The sequence below is a fragment of the Cricetulus griseus genome, chromosome 2, assembly GCF_003668045.3.
Source record: "Cricetulus griseus strain 17A/GY chromosome 2, alternate assembly CriGri-PICRH-1.0, whole genome shotgun sequence".
In the NCBI taxonomy this organism is placed as follows: Eukaryota; Metazoa; Chordata; class Mammalia; order Rodentia; family Cricetidae; genus Cricetulus; species Cricetulus griseus.
In genome coordinates this window covers 314,316,481-314,335,213 of record NC_048595.1, presented here as the reverse complement: position 1 = coordinate 314,335,213, position 18,733 = coordinate 314,316,481, and the positions used below count along the sequence as shown (strand labels likewise).

Sequence of the window (18,733 nt, the reverse complement as noted above, 5' to 3'; positions counted from 1 at the left end):
TACTTCTTTTCACTAACAAGAAGCAATAATATGTTCCTCGAAAACTCTTAAATGCTCTTAGCCTTTCCTTTTCCTTCATTTTCCTTCATTTGTTTGTTTGAGACAGGGTCATCTTATGTAGCATTGGCTGGCCTGAAACTCACTGTGTAGACCAGACTGGCCTCAAACTCATAGAGACCTGCCTACCTCTGCCCCCCCCACCCCCAGTACTGGGATTAAAGATGTACATTAGCACACTGGGCTCCTTTTTCTTAAGTTATCCCTGTCCATCTCCTGTTTTCCAAGATTACCCTCCTAGGTGTGCCTTTTTCCTCCTTCACTCATTCTCTTCATTCCTCAGTACCTCATGAACAATTATAAGCAAGACCTTACAGGAAGACCTACTGTCACTGGGGAACATGACACCCTAAAACATGGCTGCCTCACACAACCTAGGTCTGGGAAGGAAGAAGTCAGTTCTAGTATAGAGGCCTCAGGTGCCCTAGAAAATATGAAAATGTGTCATAGATTATTTCAGGCATAAAAAACACTTGAAACTGTATAGAATAAAACACATATATATTACACACTATATATATACACACACACACGCATAATTATACACACACATATATTAGATATATTACACACACACATACCCTGCAAATAGTTGCATGTGATGTGTATTCCGTGTGTGTGTGTGTGTGTGTGTGTGTGTGTGTGTGCAAACGCGTGCAAGCGCAAGTGCATGTGTTGAGGTAAGTCATGTGCATGTGTGTGGATGTGCGTGTAGAAGAAAGAAGTTGATATTGGATGTCTTCGTCTCTCACCTTCTACCTCAGTTTTGAGATGTGACCTCTTACTGAATCTGAAGCTCATCTGTTTGGCTAGCTGGCCAGTGAGCTCCCAAAATCTGCTGTCTCTGCCATCCTCCCCATAGCACAGTTTCAGGCACATACCACCATACCTAACTTTTTTATATGGGTGCTTGGGATACACTCTCTGATGGTATGCTTCACCAATTAGGCCATCTCCCCAACACCAAGGAATTTTTCATCTTAACATTTTCATTGATGTTTCAAAGTTGTAACATTGTTTTAAAAGAAAAAAAAGAAAGAAAGCACTGGCTGCTTTTGCAGAGGACCTGGGTTCCATTCCCAGCACCCACATGGTGACCACAACCACCCATAACTCTACTCCAAAGCTCCACAGAGAAGCCCTATCTCAAATAAATAAATAAATAAATAAAATGAGAGAGAGAGAGAGAGAGAGAGAGAGAGAGAGAGAGAGAGAGAGAAAGTAGAGAGAAATGCTGCCCACTGCCCATGATTTGATCGAACTGGTTACAGGGCCAAAGGCACACACTTATCTCTCATCCTATTTGAGGACTAGAGACATTGACAAGCACCACCATGAAGAGTCACCCTAGAAGAAGCTATAGCAAGTACCCCAAGGTTGGGATGGAAGGGAGTACTCTAGCCATCATTTCACAACCTATTTTAGTGAAGCTATCCAGCTTACAAATTTGACTCTAAACACCTCATTTTCCCTATTTTTAGGAAATATTTCCAAGAAGCATGTGATGTCCATGAGCCAGAAGAGAAGTTTAATATGGACAAATACACAGACCTGGTGACCGTCAGCAAACCAGTCATTTATATTTCAATCGAAGAAATCATCAATACGCATTTAGTAAGTGGGGTCAAGAAGGGGTCTTGGCCCCAGGTCATGGATCCATTCACTGGAAAATGTCCGGTCCCAGCCAGACTTGCAATAGCTTGTACTCATGTGTCTACTTTTAAGCCCAATAAGCTCCTCCCTTAATTGCTCCCTGACTCTTGAACATTAGTAAAACCCTTCCCAAGCAAGACAGTTAACCTTTGCAATGCATGATGGTGCAGGCACCATCCAGGTTTAAACCCTGAACCACACAAGCCCTGGGATTTGCTCACCTACCAGAGCTGTGCTACCTAGACCCACCTACTTCTGCCCCTTTCAGGGGTGCTTTCAGCTTTTGCAGCCATGTTTTGGGAAACAAAGACTGTTCTCTGTCCTCTGATGCCTGGATGTATATCATTTAATCTTAGCCAAAAGGTCAGGAAGTGGTGTGCTCTGGGGGCGGGGGTGTGGGGAAACCAGGCCATGCAGGCAGATAAGGAAGCTCCTCCTGCAGGATGGGCTGTCATTGTTCTAAAACCAGGTTTCTTAGAATTTCAGTCTGTGCTGCGTCATGGTGCCTGTGGCTAGTTCTCATGCAAACATCACAATCAGCCGTCAGCACTCTACAGTGACACCAGGAAGGAATTAGGAAGCCTCAAGTGGCTTTACCATCATTTACTATAAAGATAAGCAGGCATTGGAGGTTGTATTGATAATTAGAACTTATTTTGCTTTTAAATAATATTCATTTGGGGGAATTTTTATTGTTTTGTGTTTTTCAAGGCAAGAGTGTCTATAGGTAGCTCTAACTGGCTTCAAATTCAATATCCTTCTGCTCTGCACCCTGCATGCACACAGGCATGCACTGCCCCACTGTACCACAGCTCACCTAGTTCACCTGGAATATTAGTTATTTACTTGGGGTTTGGGGGGGAGGGGGCAAAGATAGTACTTCACTCTGTAGCCTAGGCTTAGACCTAGAAGTTACTATGTAGCTCCCAAGTGGAATGATTATAGACATGAGCCACATGCTCGGCCTGGAATTTTTAGAATTCTGAAATTGAATTAGGTCACTTCTCAAACAATTTTAAACTTTGCTGATCTTAGAAATATACCCCCAGAGCACCCAGATCCAAACCTGAATCCTAATGATCACAAGGGATTCAGATCCACACCAAAGTTCTAGAGATGTAGATATTTCAGTGAAGAATAGACCCAGTTTTCTATTGGACTCACTCACTAGGAGGATGCATCTCAAACACCTACCTTTCAAAAGCCATATCCCAGCACCTCAACCCATCTAGGCTTGGGCAAGCCTGCTGCTTGGAAGTCTATCCGTCATCATTAAACACTTCCACAGCTTAATTATGGGTTTGGAGAACAGGACCCAGTTTTGACTTTTGTCTTGCAGGGAGCAGGGAGCTGACGTTTGCCACAAGCTCTCTATATGAGCCAATTAAATGCGTTGGTCAGCATCCTTCCTGTAGATCCCCTAGATCAATAGCAACACTGCCCAGCAATGAATTGTCCCCAAAACTAACTTTCTTTTTTTAATTTATTTATTTCTATGTTTTGTACATTGGTGTTTTACCATGGATGTTGGGTCTCCTGGAACAGGAGTTATAAACAGCTGTGAGCCGCCATGTGGGTGCTGAGAATTGAACCCAGGTCCTCCTGAAGAGTACTCAGTGCTCTTAACCACGCAGCCATCTCTCAAGCCCCCAAATAACTTTCTAATGAACAAGAAAACATGTACATTTCAGTACTGAACCACTTGACTCTTATGGCCCTTTATCCATCTCAAATAAATACGATAATTTCGGTCACATGCTTCCAGGAAGAAATATCCAAAAGAGAAGTAGTGGGACATTCTCTTTGAGAGTGAGGTTCTTTCTCACGGGTGCCAGAGAGAAAATGTTACTGTACTCGTTTAGATTTGTGGGTTTTAAAGAATCGTCTTTTCCTGTGCTAACAAGAATTAAAAACAGAACAAAGTCCTGGGAACAGGGCTAGTGACCAACTTGAAGTTCCTTTGTGCTGGATTAGGAGCAGATGTGATGGGACAATGCACCACAGCAGAGTCTGTCCTGCAGAGGCGTCTGAGGCAGACACAACCCATCAGCTGCCTGGCCTGCCAAGCCCACGGCTGTTTGCTTGGTCCTGGCTCTCCAGAAACAGAACTTTAGCATCAGCTCTTAAGACAGACTTTTTCAGAAGATGACTTACATTCTCTAATTAACAGGATAAAGGGTAGACACTGGCTACTTATAATAAATCCTCCATTTCAGAGATAGCAGCCAAATCAGCTGGCCTGTCTCCAAAGAGAATGAGAACATAAATTCACCACCCTGTGGATTTTCTTCTCTAACTCCCCCACAAAAAAAAAAAAAAAGCAGCATACTTCAAGAATCTGCCCTTCAGTTTGTATTATCTCTGTTTGTGTCTTTCTTTAAAAGAGCAATTCATATTCTTTTGCTTTAAAACTAAGTTATGTCTATCATGAGAAACTAGCATGCCTTGTCATAAACAGAAACTTGAAAAGAAAGTAAGTACGATGGAGCCAGGGTCCCAGCTCTGACACTGTGTGAATGGAGTGTGGCTGTATGTGTAAATAACCTCAGTGTTCAGGGGAGTGGAGGCAGAGGGATCATAAGGTTTTCAGACTGCATACCAAATTCAAGGACAGCCTGCACCACCTGAAGAACCCCTCTTTAAGAAAATAAGTACAATGGACACAGGTTGGGTGCATTCATTCCCTTGCCTTGAAGCTCTGTAACTGAGGCTACTCTTCCACTGAAAATCCAGTCATCCCCTGGTATGATAATATAGGCCTAAAACCCCAGTAGTAGGAAAGCTGAGGCAATGCAATTGCTGAGATTTTGAGAAAGACTGCATAGCAAGTACCAGGCTAGCCAGCACTACAAAGCAAAATACTATTTTTAAAAAGGAAAGGGAGAGGGAGGAAGACCAGGAGAAGACAACTATACAATTAGCAAGTGTCTGGGAGCTGTTGAGGAAATTCAGCATTAAACAACCCTTTAGGCTGGGTGCAGTGGCGCAAAGCTTTAATCCCAGCCCTAGAGAGACAGAGGTTGGTGGATCACTCACTGTGAGTTCAAGACCAGCCTGGTCTACATAGTGAGTTCCAGGCCAACCAAAGCTACCTAGAGAGACAAAAGTAAATAAGTAAGCATCCCTCCATTAATCTTACAGATTAATGGAATGGAAGAAAATTCGTAACAGCAGTCATGGCTAAACAGGCTAAAGAGACATGATTGTATTTGAAATGAGTATGTTTGATGTTATATGAATTATATCTCAGTTATTAAAAAGAAAGTACTGGCTTATGGTTATGATTCAACATTTCACAAGCTCAAGACAGTGACTGTCTCCTGTCCCCAGGGGTGCCGGTAGCCTAAAAACACTGTTTCAACTTAGTTAGAAATACAAACAGAACCAGATGTTTCATTCGTGGTTTCACCCTCCCACCCTCCTACTGCATCCTCAAGAAAACATTTCCTGTGAGACACCCAGCCCCTGTCACTCAGTTTAAGGCTTTATGGTATCAGAATTTCTGCTGTCCTTGCCTTGAAAGATTCTTAACATTTCCTGACCAACTACAATAAGGAGTGTTGGGAGGGTTCCTGAGAGATAGTTCAGTGGGACCTGAGTACAATCCTCAGAATTCACATTTTGGTTTGGGGTATGGATTGCTAAAGAAATGGCTCAGAGGTTAAGCCCACTTGTTCTTGAAGAGGTCAGGAGTCTGGTTCCCAGCACCCATGTGGTGGCTTCTAACTACCTTTAACTCCAGTTCCAGAGTGATCCAGTTCCCTCTTCTGAATTCCTGGGGTACCAGGCATGCAAGTGCTGCACATAAATGCATTCAGGAAAAAGCACTCATACACATAAAGTTTTTAAAAACCTAGACATGATAGTGCCACCTTGCAATCCTATTGCTGGAAAGGAGAAGGCAGGGAGACACCCTGGGACTTTGTGTCATCTGCCTTAGCCTACTCGGTGAGTTCCGGGCCTGTGAGAGACCCTGCCTCCAAAAAAAGAAAAAAGTGGGTCATGTCTAAGGAGTGATATTCAATATCCTCTGGCCTCTACAGGAGTATGTGTACATACCTATGCACGCGTACACAAACACACACACACACAGGGTGAGCCCTGTAATATTCTGGTACTGCAAGATTTGTCTCTGAATATAGATATGCACAAACCTTTCCAGCTGCTGCCAGTGGTTGGTGAGAAACTTCTGCCACGCTTTATAATCTTGCCCCTATTTGCTGTAATGGCTGTGGGAAACAGTGGTTAGGCATAAAAAACAAGATTGTGCTAAAAAGAATTTTGTGTACCCCTTTCCCACTATAGTGGTTTTCTTTCTTTCTTTCCTTTATGGTCTTGTGTTGCTTAGGCTGGCCTCAAACCTTCTGATAACCTTGAACTTCTGATCCTGTCTGATCCTCCTGCCTCATCCCCAGTGCAGGGATTACAGGCCTGAGCTACCATACCTAGTTAATACAGTGATCAACATCTCCAGCCCTTGCTACAGTTTCTTAATAAGCCAGTGACATTTCCCTGTGAGACAAAAGTTAAATCTGTATCTATGTCTACAACTTTAACAACTGTCAGAATTATGTTTAATATCTAGGCAAAGCTAGAGAGATGGCTCAGTGGTTTAAGAGCATAAACTGCTCTGGCTGGGTGTTTCCAGCACCCCATATCCAGCAGTTCCAGCTGCCTGGAGTTCCAGCTCCCAGAGATCACATACTCCTGTCTGGTTTCTGCAGACACTGTACTTACATATGCAAACCCACACAATTAAAAATAAAATCATTTTACATATATTTTAGATTTTTTAACTTAAATTTGCACTTTTTTTTGGGGGGGGGCGTTCCAGACAGGGTTTCTCTGTGACTTTGGAGGCTGTCCTAGAATTAGCTCTTGTAGACCAGGCTGGTCTCGAACTCAGAGATCTGCCTGCCTCTGCCTCCCAAGTGCTGTGATTAAAGGTGTGTGCCACCACCGCCTGGCTACATTTCTCCCTTTCTTCCTTTTCAACCTCCCTCCCCCAATACCCCTCTTTGCTCTTTTTCAAATTCATGGTCTCTTTTTTTCTCTGTTACTGAATGTGTATATATGTACATACATATATATTCCTAAATATAACCAACTCAGTCTGTGTAATGTTACTACTTGTATATATAATTTCAGGGCTGGATAATCAATTAGTGTGTTCTTCCCTGAGCAAGACTATTTCTCCTGCTCTCACCATTCCTTCATTGCTTATAGTTTTTTTGTGTAAAGGGGTGAGGCCTCATGGGCTTTTCACCATCCACTTTGGCATGTTTACTGGTGTCATTCTTGTTCAGCACATATTTAGGTAGTCATGCTGGTGAGACTTCATGGGTGTGGCTTCTGACATCACAGGCGACAGAATCTCACAACAAACTCCCTGACCTCTGGCTTCCACAATAGAGGGAGGCAACCAACAGTCCTACCCAGTTATGATGCCTAAAATCTTCTTTGAAAAAAAAAAAAAAAACACTAAGCAATATTGGGTGAAAATATTGAGAAACTAGAACTGGAAATCTGTGAGTCTAGTTGGCGGTGAAGACTAACATTGCCTCTGTGTTTGTTGTCATCTGTGTAGCTCCTACTGGAACATCAGGATGCCATTGCTACTGAAAAAAGTGACCTCCTGAATGAGCTGCTAGAATCGCTGGGGGAAGTGCCCACAGTGGAGTCCTTTCTTGGTGAGAACTTAGTTAGTCCTTGCTTATTCATTTAAAAGATAGCTACCGTTATCTACCCATCTATCTTTCTATCTCTATCTCTCAGAAAAAAAAATTATACAGTATAGTTTGATCATGTTTTCCCCTTCCACTCTTGATTGTCTCTTCCTCCATACCCACCCCAACACGCGCGCGCGCGCGCGCGCACACACACACACACACACACACACACACCAGAAATCAAGATAAAGAAGCAAGATACCAGTAAGACAAAACAACAACAACAACAAAAAAAAAAGCCCAAACAAACCAATATGAGACAAACAAAAAGTCCAAAAACATACTATTGAGTTCATTTTGTGTTGGCCAACTACTCCTGTCCCAGAAAGTGTGGCTAATATACCCAGTGAGACCCCATTGAAAAGAACCAATTCCCTTGCAGTAGGTGGGAACTAACACAGAGACCTACTACTGGGCAATGTTCAGATTATGGGAGACTTTGGATCACTCAGTCCTAAATGGGATGTCTTCATCACCTCCTTCCCCTCAAGTCTCAGAGAGCTATGCTGAAGAAAAAGCAGAAAGATTGTAAGAGCCTAAGGAGATGGTTGTCTCCAAGGAAACAGGGTTTTCCAAACATAACAGATAAGACATATGAACTCACAGAGACAGTAGCAGTATACACAGGGCCTGCTCAGGTTCAAGCCAGATGGGGTCCCAGCACTGAGGTGGGAGAAGTAGACAAGGGCTCCGACCATAAGCAAAAAATTGCAGTTGATACCCTTGCAAAGGAAAAATCAGTTTTCTCCTATGTTTCTGCTTCTACAGTAAGAACTCTCTAACTCAGGGCCAGGGTAAAACTCTAACTCAGGACCATGGGAAAGCATGTGCAAGGCCTTAGGTTCAACCCCCAGGACCCACCCTCCCCAAAATTCTGTAATTTCCTGCATCTTGGATTCCAAAAAGAGTTTGTTACTGCTGAAGGTAAGCCCTAGAGACGATGAATAGGACTTACCCACTTCACAAAGAAACCATGGAAAGTTAGCCTGTCCAAATATGGCTAAGTCGTTACTGTGTTGTCTAAAAATTTCTTTCATTCAGTTCTTTTTGTCGTTGTTCTTTTATGAATATTTATGCCCCACATTAACATTTTAATCAAATGCTTTAAAATCCACTCCAGATGTCCTAGAATATGCAGGCTTTAAGGGGCTCATAAATCTCCCATCTAATTCCTGAGCCTGTTCTGTTTCTTCAGAACCCTTATCTTACAGTATGAGGCAGTCACCACAGGAGTGAACTGGAAAAATAACACTTTGCCTTGTTTTCTTTTGTTTTTGTTTCCTTCCAGGGGAAGGAGCCGTTGACCCCAATGATCCTAACAAGGAAAACACACTAAATCAGCTCTCAAAGACTGAGATTTCCCTTTCCCTGACAAGCAAGTATGACATCAAGGATGGCGAGGCTGTCGATGGCAGAAGCCTCATGATAAAGTAAGTCTGGAGCTAACAGGTCATGGTTCTAGCATGACACAAACCATGCAGACTCAAGTGGGGCTAAATTTCCCCAGGCCGTTCCTTTAGAAGTAGGTAAATGTTGAAATGTGTCGTGTATACCCATCAAACCATAGGATAATGGAGCCTTCATCGAGGAGGGAACTAAATATTATAATAGACTGCAAAGTTGGCCTTGGTTTCTAGTTTTACATGTCATAATTAGATTCCTTGAAGGAATGAAGTGATTTAATTGAGCATGTGTTTTCCACATGGTTGAAAATTTTCCAAGAAAGGGGGCAGTGGCACACATCTTTAATTCCAGCACTTGGGAAGCAGAGGCAGGCAGATCTCTGTGAGTTCGAGGCCAGCCTGGTCTACAAAGCTACAAGAGAAACCCTGTCTCAAAAAAAGGAGGCGGGGGTGGGGGGGGGACACACATGACAGACCACTGCTGGATTTATTGGCTTTTCTTATTAAACTAATGCTGGATATGCTCAACAGCATTGACTGTTTATACCACAATTTGCCTGAGTCCAGCTCCATCAGGGTTCAGGTCCCAAAAGGAGTTGTATAGTCAGTGAGGGGACAGAGGAGACTAACTTGGTCTGTGAGTGAATTGGGATGGCTGCCCATTTATTGAAAAAAGGCTATACCTTGTATACTCTGTAATTGCACAAAGGGTTAAATGGCAGAAAAGGGGCCTGTGAGCTGGGGTGTGGCTTGAGATCAGGGGTTGAGGAAGCTAGCAAATTAATAGGCAACAGTCATATGTTAATGGAAGGGCCACAAATTACTCTTGCCAGAGATAAGAATGTCTCCCTTTTTAGCAAGCAGGAGTTTTCTTTAAGCTCTTGAGGGAATGGGGACCTTTGTCTAAGTGTCTGGTTTTGGCAAAAGGACTTTCTCAGGGAACCAAACACTCCATTATAGAATATTGCAGGGTTTTTTTGTTTGTTGGTTGGTTGGTTGGTTTTTTTTATTTTTTGTTTTTTGTTTTTGTTTGGTATGGATTAATTTATCCAAATAGCTAGAGCTTAAAGCAATCAAAGACGAAGCTAGATAAATGTACCCTGGTAATAGATTTTTCCACTGAGGCAGTAAGCCAGAGCAAGCCAAATTGAAAAAGTAAAAGAACAGGTTTATTCAAGCAAAGCAACTCTGGAGTGAGTTCTTCAGCCCCAGAGATAGAGGTCGGAGAAGTCACACACCTGAACAAGGAGCTTATATAACTTGTAAGTTAGGGATGATGATGATGATGATATGTCCATCACACAATGGGTTTGTGTCCATGTATGGTCACAAGCTGAATGCTTTAGGTGGGGACCTGGGTGGCTGGCAACTTCAGGGGCGGAGCAGCCGTAGCCATAGAGGAACTGGGCTTTATGGAGTCTTCCCTTTGTCCCAAGATTCTGAGTGGGCGGGGTTTGGAGAGACCCGATATGGGGCTTTCTGGATCATGCAGGGAGGTTCCAACCAAACACAAATATTACTGTGAACCTGAGTAGACCTTAGGAACTTATGAATCTTGATTATTAAATATCTTATTTATCAAGCATATGTTACTGATCTACATTTTCTAGCAGCTTGGTGTCAACTTGTATGGGAATAGACAGTTATCACGCCATATGAGTCCAAGGTGGCGGGGATTTTGTTCCAAAGAATTATTTTGTTTAAAGAGGCTGCCATTGTATACATTTTCATCCTTCAGAGCCCACACAAAATTTCCCAAAGGAAGAGGCATAAGGAAACTCCCATAACTCATAGTGATAATCATTAAAAATGAAAGTAAAAAAAGTGCTGGAGAACTGGGTTCTGTGAAGTCGAAATGCTGGAACTTTCTTTGTCAAGCAGCAATGGCCACCATGTGGTCCATGACACTACTACTTTTTAAACACACACACACATATAATTTAATATACATTTAATTGTTTGGGAATTTTATGCATGATTTTATTGTATTCATCTTTCCTCACCACGCTCTTCCCACCAACTTTGTCTCCTTTTTTTTCACTCCTTCCCATCAAGGTCAATTTGTTCTGCCCAAATAATCTGGAATATATGGTCTTCCCCTGGAGCAGAGTTGACCACCAAGGGGCTACATTTTTAGAGAAAACTGACCCTTCCTCTCCCAGCAGCTAACAGTTGCTGACAGCTCCTCAGCTAGGGATTTTGTCTGGGATTCCATGCTGGAATTTTGTCTGCCTTGGGCTTACACAGGTCTTACCTTCTTTGACAACCACTATGCATTCATATGCACTGCTCTGTTCAAAAGACTCCATTCCCTTGTAGTCATCCACATCTGGCTCTTACAGTCTGTCTCCTCATCCACAAGGATCCACTTTTGGAGGTGGGTGTCATACATATGTTTCACTTAGTGCTGAACATTCTGCAATCTCTCATTCCCTGAACTTGGTTGGCATGGGTCTCTGTGTTGAACATTGCCTACTACAAACAGAAGCGACTCTGATAAAAGTTGAAGGATGCTGTAATCTATAGGTATAATGATACGTCACCAGAGGTTGGTTTAATACTATGGCCGTTTAGCAGGATAATTATAGTGGGTTCTTGACTAGGGCCTAGGGCTTATCTAGCCATAGGTTCTTGGCCCAATAATGTTACCAAATGCAGACTCCGTCTTGTGGAGTGGGCCTTCTTTAACTCTACTAAAGTAGTTGGTTACTCCCACAATATTCATGTCATTATTTCACCACTGAGCATGCCTTGCCAGGCCAGACATTACCAGAGCTCACAGGGTTCAAGTCAGAATAACATTGTGATTACTGTTCTCTTCGGGTAGGGTGCATCCCACCTTCCACCATTGTGAAATCCAGAAGGAACAGAGCTTCTAGGTCTACACCAGCTTGGTCTTCCCATGTTCTATAACACACGGTCTATATTTTCATGTTCTATGTGAATCCTTCAGCAATAGGTCTTATTTCTTGCCCTCAAAGACTTTAATGAAACATTCACATTTAAAACAAATATGTATTCCTCATGTCTGTGCCTCTAAGTCTCTTAGAGGTAGAGCAGGAAAGAGATTCTCCATCCAACACAATAAATGAAAGTGGCATACATCAAAGGAATGTGCTGTCCAAACCATACAGTACTCAAGACCGTAGATGAACAAAGGAATTCATGTTGGTACATAGAACAGTTATATTCTGGGATGAGATGGAGACTAAAGGTTAGGAAGGGGGACACAGGAATAAGCATGCATTAATATGACATTGCATATACATATTCTGAGTTCAGTATCCCAAGTGCCAATGGTTATATTTGAGACAGAAGCCCCAGCACTAATGTGCTTTAGAAAGCGTTCCTCTTTTGATTTTCCCCAGATATTCAACTGTTCAAATAAATGCCACAAAACTTCTTAGGTGTGTTGTGTTGAGATCTGTATTGCGTTGGTGCCGTGTTTATTTTGTTGTCAGATCACGGAAGGCACCATCCATTCACTTAAACCTCATGGGTGGCTTGAGACTGGGCCCAGCAGTAATGAGGCCAGCACCACTTCTGCCTTCCAGAGTTTGAGGTCTTTTGGCTAGCAGTGGGGTCAAAATGCAGCCCCAGGACATGGGCTCAGCTGCAAGATAACATCGTGTCTGTAACCTCACAAGGCAGAGTTGCAGCCTTGTACAATTGATGACCAAGTCATACTGAACTTTCTGACAGTTCCGGACAGGAGGGGGAGAAAAGAGAGGAGAAGAAATATACACCCTGACTTCCTCTGTACAATGGCCAATTATCCAGATAACTGGAAATGCAGATGGCGTGGCCTGGCCATGCAAATGAAATTAGACCAAGTCTCCCACAAGTTCATAAGCTTTGTCCTTAGAAGTAATGGGAAGAAATCTCCTCTTAATTGGTTCTGTCTGTCTGAATGCCGTCCTCTCCGTGCCATCAACTCTAATGTCTCCACTGATGAATAGGAATCACAGTTTGGGTCATCTAAAGTATGAAATCATCTGAACAGCATATGCATGTTCACTGATTGGAGACAGGAGTCACCACAGTTCAGCACATTCTTGGAATTCACATTTTTACAAACAAAACCATAAAAGTCAGGCATGTTTGCGGAGAGTTGAGTCTTGGTCTGGGAAGTGCTCCTACCTTGCCCACCCTGGTCTTCTGCTGCAGACTCCAGCCCCCATACATGCTGCCAGCTCACAATCTCTCCTTTCATGGCCATGCTATGTAGATCTGGCCAGTGGTTTTGAGACACCTATAGCATATAACCCATTACTCTAACCATTTAAAAGTGCACAGTTCAGGATATTCATAGTCTGATACAACCATCAACACTATCAAGTTCCAGAATACTTTAGCTTGCTCAAGTCAGGCTCTTTGCCCTTTCTCTCCAGATCCTACTAACTGTTCTCTGTCTCTGTGAGCTTAACTGTTATAAATATTTTGTTTAAATGGGATTGTATAACATGTAGTCTTCTGAACCTGATTTCCTTTACCCATGTAGTGTTTTAAAGGTGCCATGTTAGGGGACAAATCAATATTTTATTCCTTTTCATGACTGGATAGTACCATGTGGAGATACCTTTGTTTACTGATTCATCTGTTAATAGACATTTGGTTTATTTGCATCTTTTAAATGTTTTAACTAGTGCTATTATATGTATGTTCAGGTACAAGTTTTTGTTTAAAACACCTCTTTTCACTACTTTTGGTTATATACCTCGGCATATAGATGGTCATCCTTTGTATAGTTTTTTGGTGGCCCACCAAACTCTTTTCCATAATGACCACACCATTTCACATTCCCCCCACAAACTACAAGGGTTCCAACTTTTCTCCATGTTCTCAACACCCCCTTCTTTTATCATTAGTCATCTCAGTGATCTCAGTGGGTGTAGAGTATTTCTGTGGCTTTGATTTGTAATTCCACATTCATTGGAGATGCTGGACAATTTTTCATGTGCTTATTGAGCAGTGGCACATCACCTTTGTAGAATATCATCCAAATAGAGTGCTTGCCTAGCATTCATGTGGCCCTGTCTTCCCAGTACTGAAAACAAACATCCTTTACCTAGTTTTAAATAAAGTTGTTGTTATTCCTGGCTTAAAAGTATTCCTTATATAGTCAAATTAGCAGATTTATGATTTGCAAATTTTTTGTCTCTTATACTTATATAAAATTTTGTATAGAAAAGGACATTGGGCTGAAGAGTTGGCTCAGCAGTTAAGAGTTTTGTTGCTCTTGTAGAGGAATTGGGTTTGATTCACAGCACCCACAGGGCAGCTCATAACCATCTGTAACTCCAGTCTCAGGTGATCTGATGCTGTCTTTCAGACTCCAGGGGCACCAGGCAAGTATGTGTTGCACAGAAAAGGACATTAATAAGGAAAAAATGCCAACCCTAAAGAAGAGAAGGATGGAGGGAGAACAGTGTGTGTGTGTGTGTGTGTGTGTGTGTGTGTGTGTGTGTGTGCGCGCGCGCACGCGCGTACGTGAACATTGCATACACTACTCTCAGGAACCTCATGAGGTTGGAGGTTACCATCAGAATTTAGCAGAAAGGGCAGGCAGATGTAAACTTTTCCCTTTATTCCAGTAACAGGCCAGTTACTGGAATAAAGATTTAAATCCAGATAAGTTTAAGTCCTCCAGAGCCTATACTCTTAATCACAAAGTTTTAGAAACCCTAAGGGTACAAGGCCTTTGTAGCCATACAAGAAAAATAATGAAAATTGCTGCAGGGCAGTGACACTGTCACATCTCTCTGAGCCAAAGGGGAGTAACAGATGGATGTGAGGTACACAGAGTGCATACAATGGAATAGGAAGAAACGTGAATTCCCCTGGCCTTTCTGCTTGGGCTGCTACCATTTCCCCAGTGCTACCAAGCATAGTGTATTAAACAAAGAAGCCTGTTGCAGAATCCTTTGTCATCTCAGGCTCTCCTGAAATGGAAGAGCTTTAGATGACAAAGGATTCTGTTTCAAAGTGTCACTTACTAGTCATATACTCGGCAAGGTGTTCCATTGGCATCATCCTCATAGAAAATGGCAGGGAGGGCTGAGACCATCCCGTGAGATCATGAGCTCAACAGCCTATAAATTATAAAGAACTATGCAACTGTAAATCTCTCATTACAACTTATGATTCACCTTAAAATATGTGACCTTATGGCTTTATTCAGCTTGATTTTTCACAGAACTATGTGTTTAACTTGGGCCAGTATTTGTGGTTTTCAATCACATTTAGCTGCTCTGGTGCTCACATTGTCATCCCTCAAGAATTTTCCTCCTTCTCCATGATTCAGTTTAAATAGTCATTATCCTACTGAACTATTCCCTTTTACCCTGGCAGGAGTGCTCAATGGTCTGCTGCTAAAAATACGTGCAGATATTTCTGCAATTTTAAGCATCACCAAGTATTTCTGAGCACTGAACCTTGTCAACCTTGGACACACTGTAAAGCATACAGAGCCATGGGTAGAGTGGCCAAGCCCAAGGAGCCTGGACAGTTTACAAGTGCTCTGTGGGCTTGTTTTTTAGCAGACTTCTGATGAGTAAACTTCCTGGTGCATTTCCTTATTCTTCAGCAATTCTTCCCCAGAGTTAGAGGTCTCTTTGTGTTTGGTTGAGCCTGTCTTAACTGATGGTTGAACACTGTAGAGGCTGGTACACAGTATCAGCTAGACACAGCTAGAAAGCTATGCTTTGCACTGGGTGAGGAGGGAGCATTAGGAAGGTTGTTGGCCACCAACTGTGAACCAAAACTGTGAACTCTCTATAAATACTACTCTGCAAAGGGTTAAAAACCTTGGGGGCTTTTCTTGAAAAGGTGCTAAAAGAAGAAGGGTGGTGACTTGGGCTATGACTCAATGGGTAGAGAATGTGCTTAGTGTTTTTAAGTTTCATCAACAGCAGAAACAGGAGGTAGGAAGGTAGGACACAGAGCAGGTAATTCCCACAGAATGATGAGAAACTGGATCATGCAGAATGGCAGCTTAACTTATCTGCTATAGTGCTAGACCCCAGAGTGTAAGCTTTGTCTACCAGTGAAGCCTTGCCATTAAGGCCCAGCTTTTCGTTGCCCCATTTGTGTTTCAGACAGTGGGCTGTCTTCCAAAGTCCTCTTTGTGCTGAGGTCCTATGACTAACTAGGTCTTCAGACTACTGGTTTCCGGTTGAAGAATGGAATGTTTGACTATTGTACTTTCTAAAAAGAAAAAAATATGTTTGTTTTTAATATGATCCACACATGGAACCTTAAGTTTTCTAAAAGCCACAATCTAAAAAGAATCAGGTGAAATTATTTCTTTCACTTTTCCAGTGAGAAGTTTATGGTATGATTTTTAAAACGAAACATAATCATTGTTACTATTTATAGAATATAGTGTGACATTGCAATACCTGGATGCCATATTCGGTGGTCAGATTGGAGTAACTTGCAGGTCTGTCACCACATTCATATATCAATGGTTTTTTATTGGGAGCTGCAATTGTCTAGTAATATGTCCTGTTTAACTCGATGTATCAAAACATTTTCATTTCTGTAAGTAATGAATGAATAAAATTGTTTAGCATTCTTCACCTCTGCTAAATCTTTAAGTTAGAGTGCATGTCCAAACTCCATCCATCCTACCTGGTCTAGCCAGGTCTCAGGTGCTCCTTGGTACTTGATGGTCAGCGGCTGCCATCTTGTGCAGCATAGCTTTCAAGGTCACAGGAGTGTTCACCATCTGTTAGACCCCTCACAAAGGGCTTCTACATGATGCCTTTCTGTCAAATTGTTTCCATTTTAAAAATGAAAAATGCAGGGATTACATAATTTGTACTGGTTCATTCAGCTCATAAGTAACCCAAAGGGGGAATTGGGAAGGGTGGGGTCTCAGGGTGGCCTTCTGACCTACCTGCCCATAATGCCCTTAGCTCCTTGGCACACAGTAGGGAGGGAGACTTGAGATCCCTGCCCTACAGGGATCCCTGCGGGTGCTGACTTGGTTATACAGAGTGTGAAGGTAGAATTTATCAGTGAATTCCACAGGCATGACATCATCTAGAATTCTAAGGGGAAAAAAGGGGCTTATTTGGGCAATTTGTTCTTCAGCAACTCGTGAGCAAATAAACAATTTTCTGTCCTGATGGGGGTGGGTATAAATGATGTCACTTATTTGGTAATTGGCTGAATATAGTTCCTAGAATGTTATTTCAAATAAGAATCACTCAATGTTGACATCTAAAGGTTGTTTTTTTTTTTTTTTTCCCCCAACTCAGTGTTTCTGCCTAAAGGCCAAGCATGCCTATCATCCAGACACTTAGGTTCTCAAATTTGGAGCCAGCCAGGGCTATATACTAAATCTCTCTTGGTTAGCACAATCATTTTCTGGTCTAATTCATTCCTGATGATGATGAGTGGAGGAAGCTGGTGTGTGTGTGGGGGGGGGAGACAGCCTTGGCCACCTCAGAACAGTGCCACCTCCCACTGGGCTATAATTAGCTGTGTACCCTTTGATTCCCTGGAGTCCTAGCTGTGTGGTTCTCAGACAGCCTGAAAATCCCCAGCAGCCAAGGGTCATGGGGCTAGAGGAAATCACTCTCCAGAGACCAGGGAGGAAGGAGAAGAGGAAGCTGTCTGCCACATTCTCTTGTCTTGTGGAGACTTGAGATAAATAGGAAATGAGAAAAAACAAAAAACATGTTTGCAAATGACTTACTTATCCCATTTCTAATGTCTCACATTTGGGCTTAATATGGCCTCACTGAGGGGCAGCTGCCCTTGTGCTTCACAATATGACTTATTTTCATTTCTAGTTTCATGTTGTGTGACCATTTCCTGCTGTGGCGAAGGAAGAAATTCATTCTCTGACAAACTGAAATTTGGGGGGAACATGGCTGCAATAACATTGAAAGTGCAGATCTGACCTGTGTGTAGTTCAAGGCAACTTCTGCTGATGTTTCTGTCTTTTGAAAGAGAACCTCTTCCAAAAGTCAGACTTCCCACCCTGTGTAACAGGGATCAAATGGAAATGCTTGCCTTTTATGGTATTTTTGTTGTTGCTGCTGTGTGGTATCTGTAGTATGGGCGATTGAATTTAGGGCCTCACACATGTTCTACAGAGATGCATCCCTACCTCCCCCTCGATCTAATTACATAACCTGGTCCCTAATTATAAGGGCAGTCAGTTGCTAAAGAGCACCTATGGAAGAAAGTATGGTTCAGCACTTCCAGGGTATTTTCCAGCCCTCAGCTTGTCTAGAGCAGCTCTCCTGTTCCCAGCTCCTCACAGACACAGACACAAGACCCTATCTGCTCATCTCCTATGTCCTCAAACATCGAGTCTCTGTGCTGGGCTCCCTAGAAGTCCAAAGCTTTCAAGTCCACAGAGGCAATGCAAGAAAAGTAGCAATTTAGTTATTATGTGTTCATAGGCTCAGAAGTCAATGCTGGGGTGTATGTGGAGGGGGAGATCTTCCTATATCCTTTACAGTAGCAGTCTATATCTGCAGCACCTGTCTCTGCTGCCCTTCAAAAAGCAATCTGTCTTAACTGTAAAACAAAAACATATTTCCATAAGGAATCTTATGACATACTTTCGTACATTTCTGAGAGACCAATCTTATAATATTAGCATGGAAAGCTCAGACTTGACTTTGCAGGCTTTTAGGAGCTTTGGACAAGAATACTTCACTTTAGGGTATCATCATTGAAACTGCTTTATGTATTCACATGAGAGAAACAGATATTTGTGCATCAAGACCAATGCCTTAACATTTGTCTCCGTTTTTTCATTTTTAGGACCAAAAAGCTGATCATTGATGTGATCCGGAACCAGCCAGGAAGCACACTGATGGAAATCTTAGAGACTCCAGCAACAGAGCAGCAGGTGACTTGTCTTTACGT

The 18,733-nt window shown here is 42.4% G+C and overlaps 1 protein-coding gene across 1 annotated transcript in view; it reads left to right on the top strand.

Annotated features, from left to right (window-relative positions):
- The window catches only part of Iqgap2 (IQ motif containing GTPase activating protein 2), a 271,719-nt gene that overhangs the window by 243,707 nt on the left and 9,279 nt on the right, over positions 1-18,733 (top strand). Inside the window, exons 28-31 of the mRNA XM_027401697.2 lie at positions 1,539-1,671; positions 7,298-7,400; positions 8,728-8,869; positions 18,629-18,716. Of these exons, the coding sequence (XP_027257498.1) occupies positions 1,539-1,671; positions 7,298-7,400; positions 8,728-8,869; positions 18,629-18,716 (466 nt within the window). The remainder of the gene's footprint in view (positions 1-1,538; positions 1,672-7,297; positions 7,401-8,727; positions 8,870-18,628; positions 18,717-18,733) is intronic.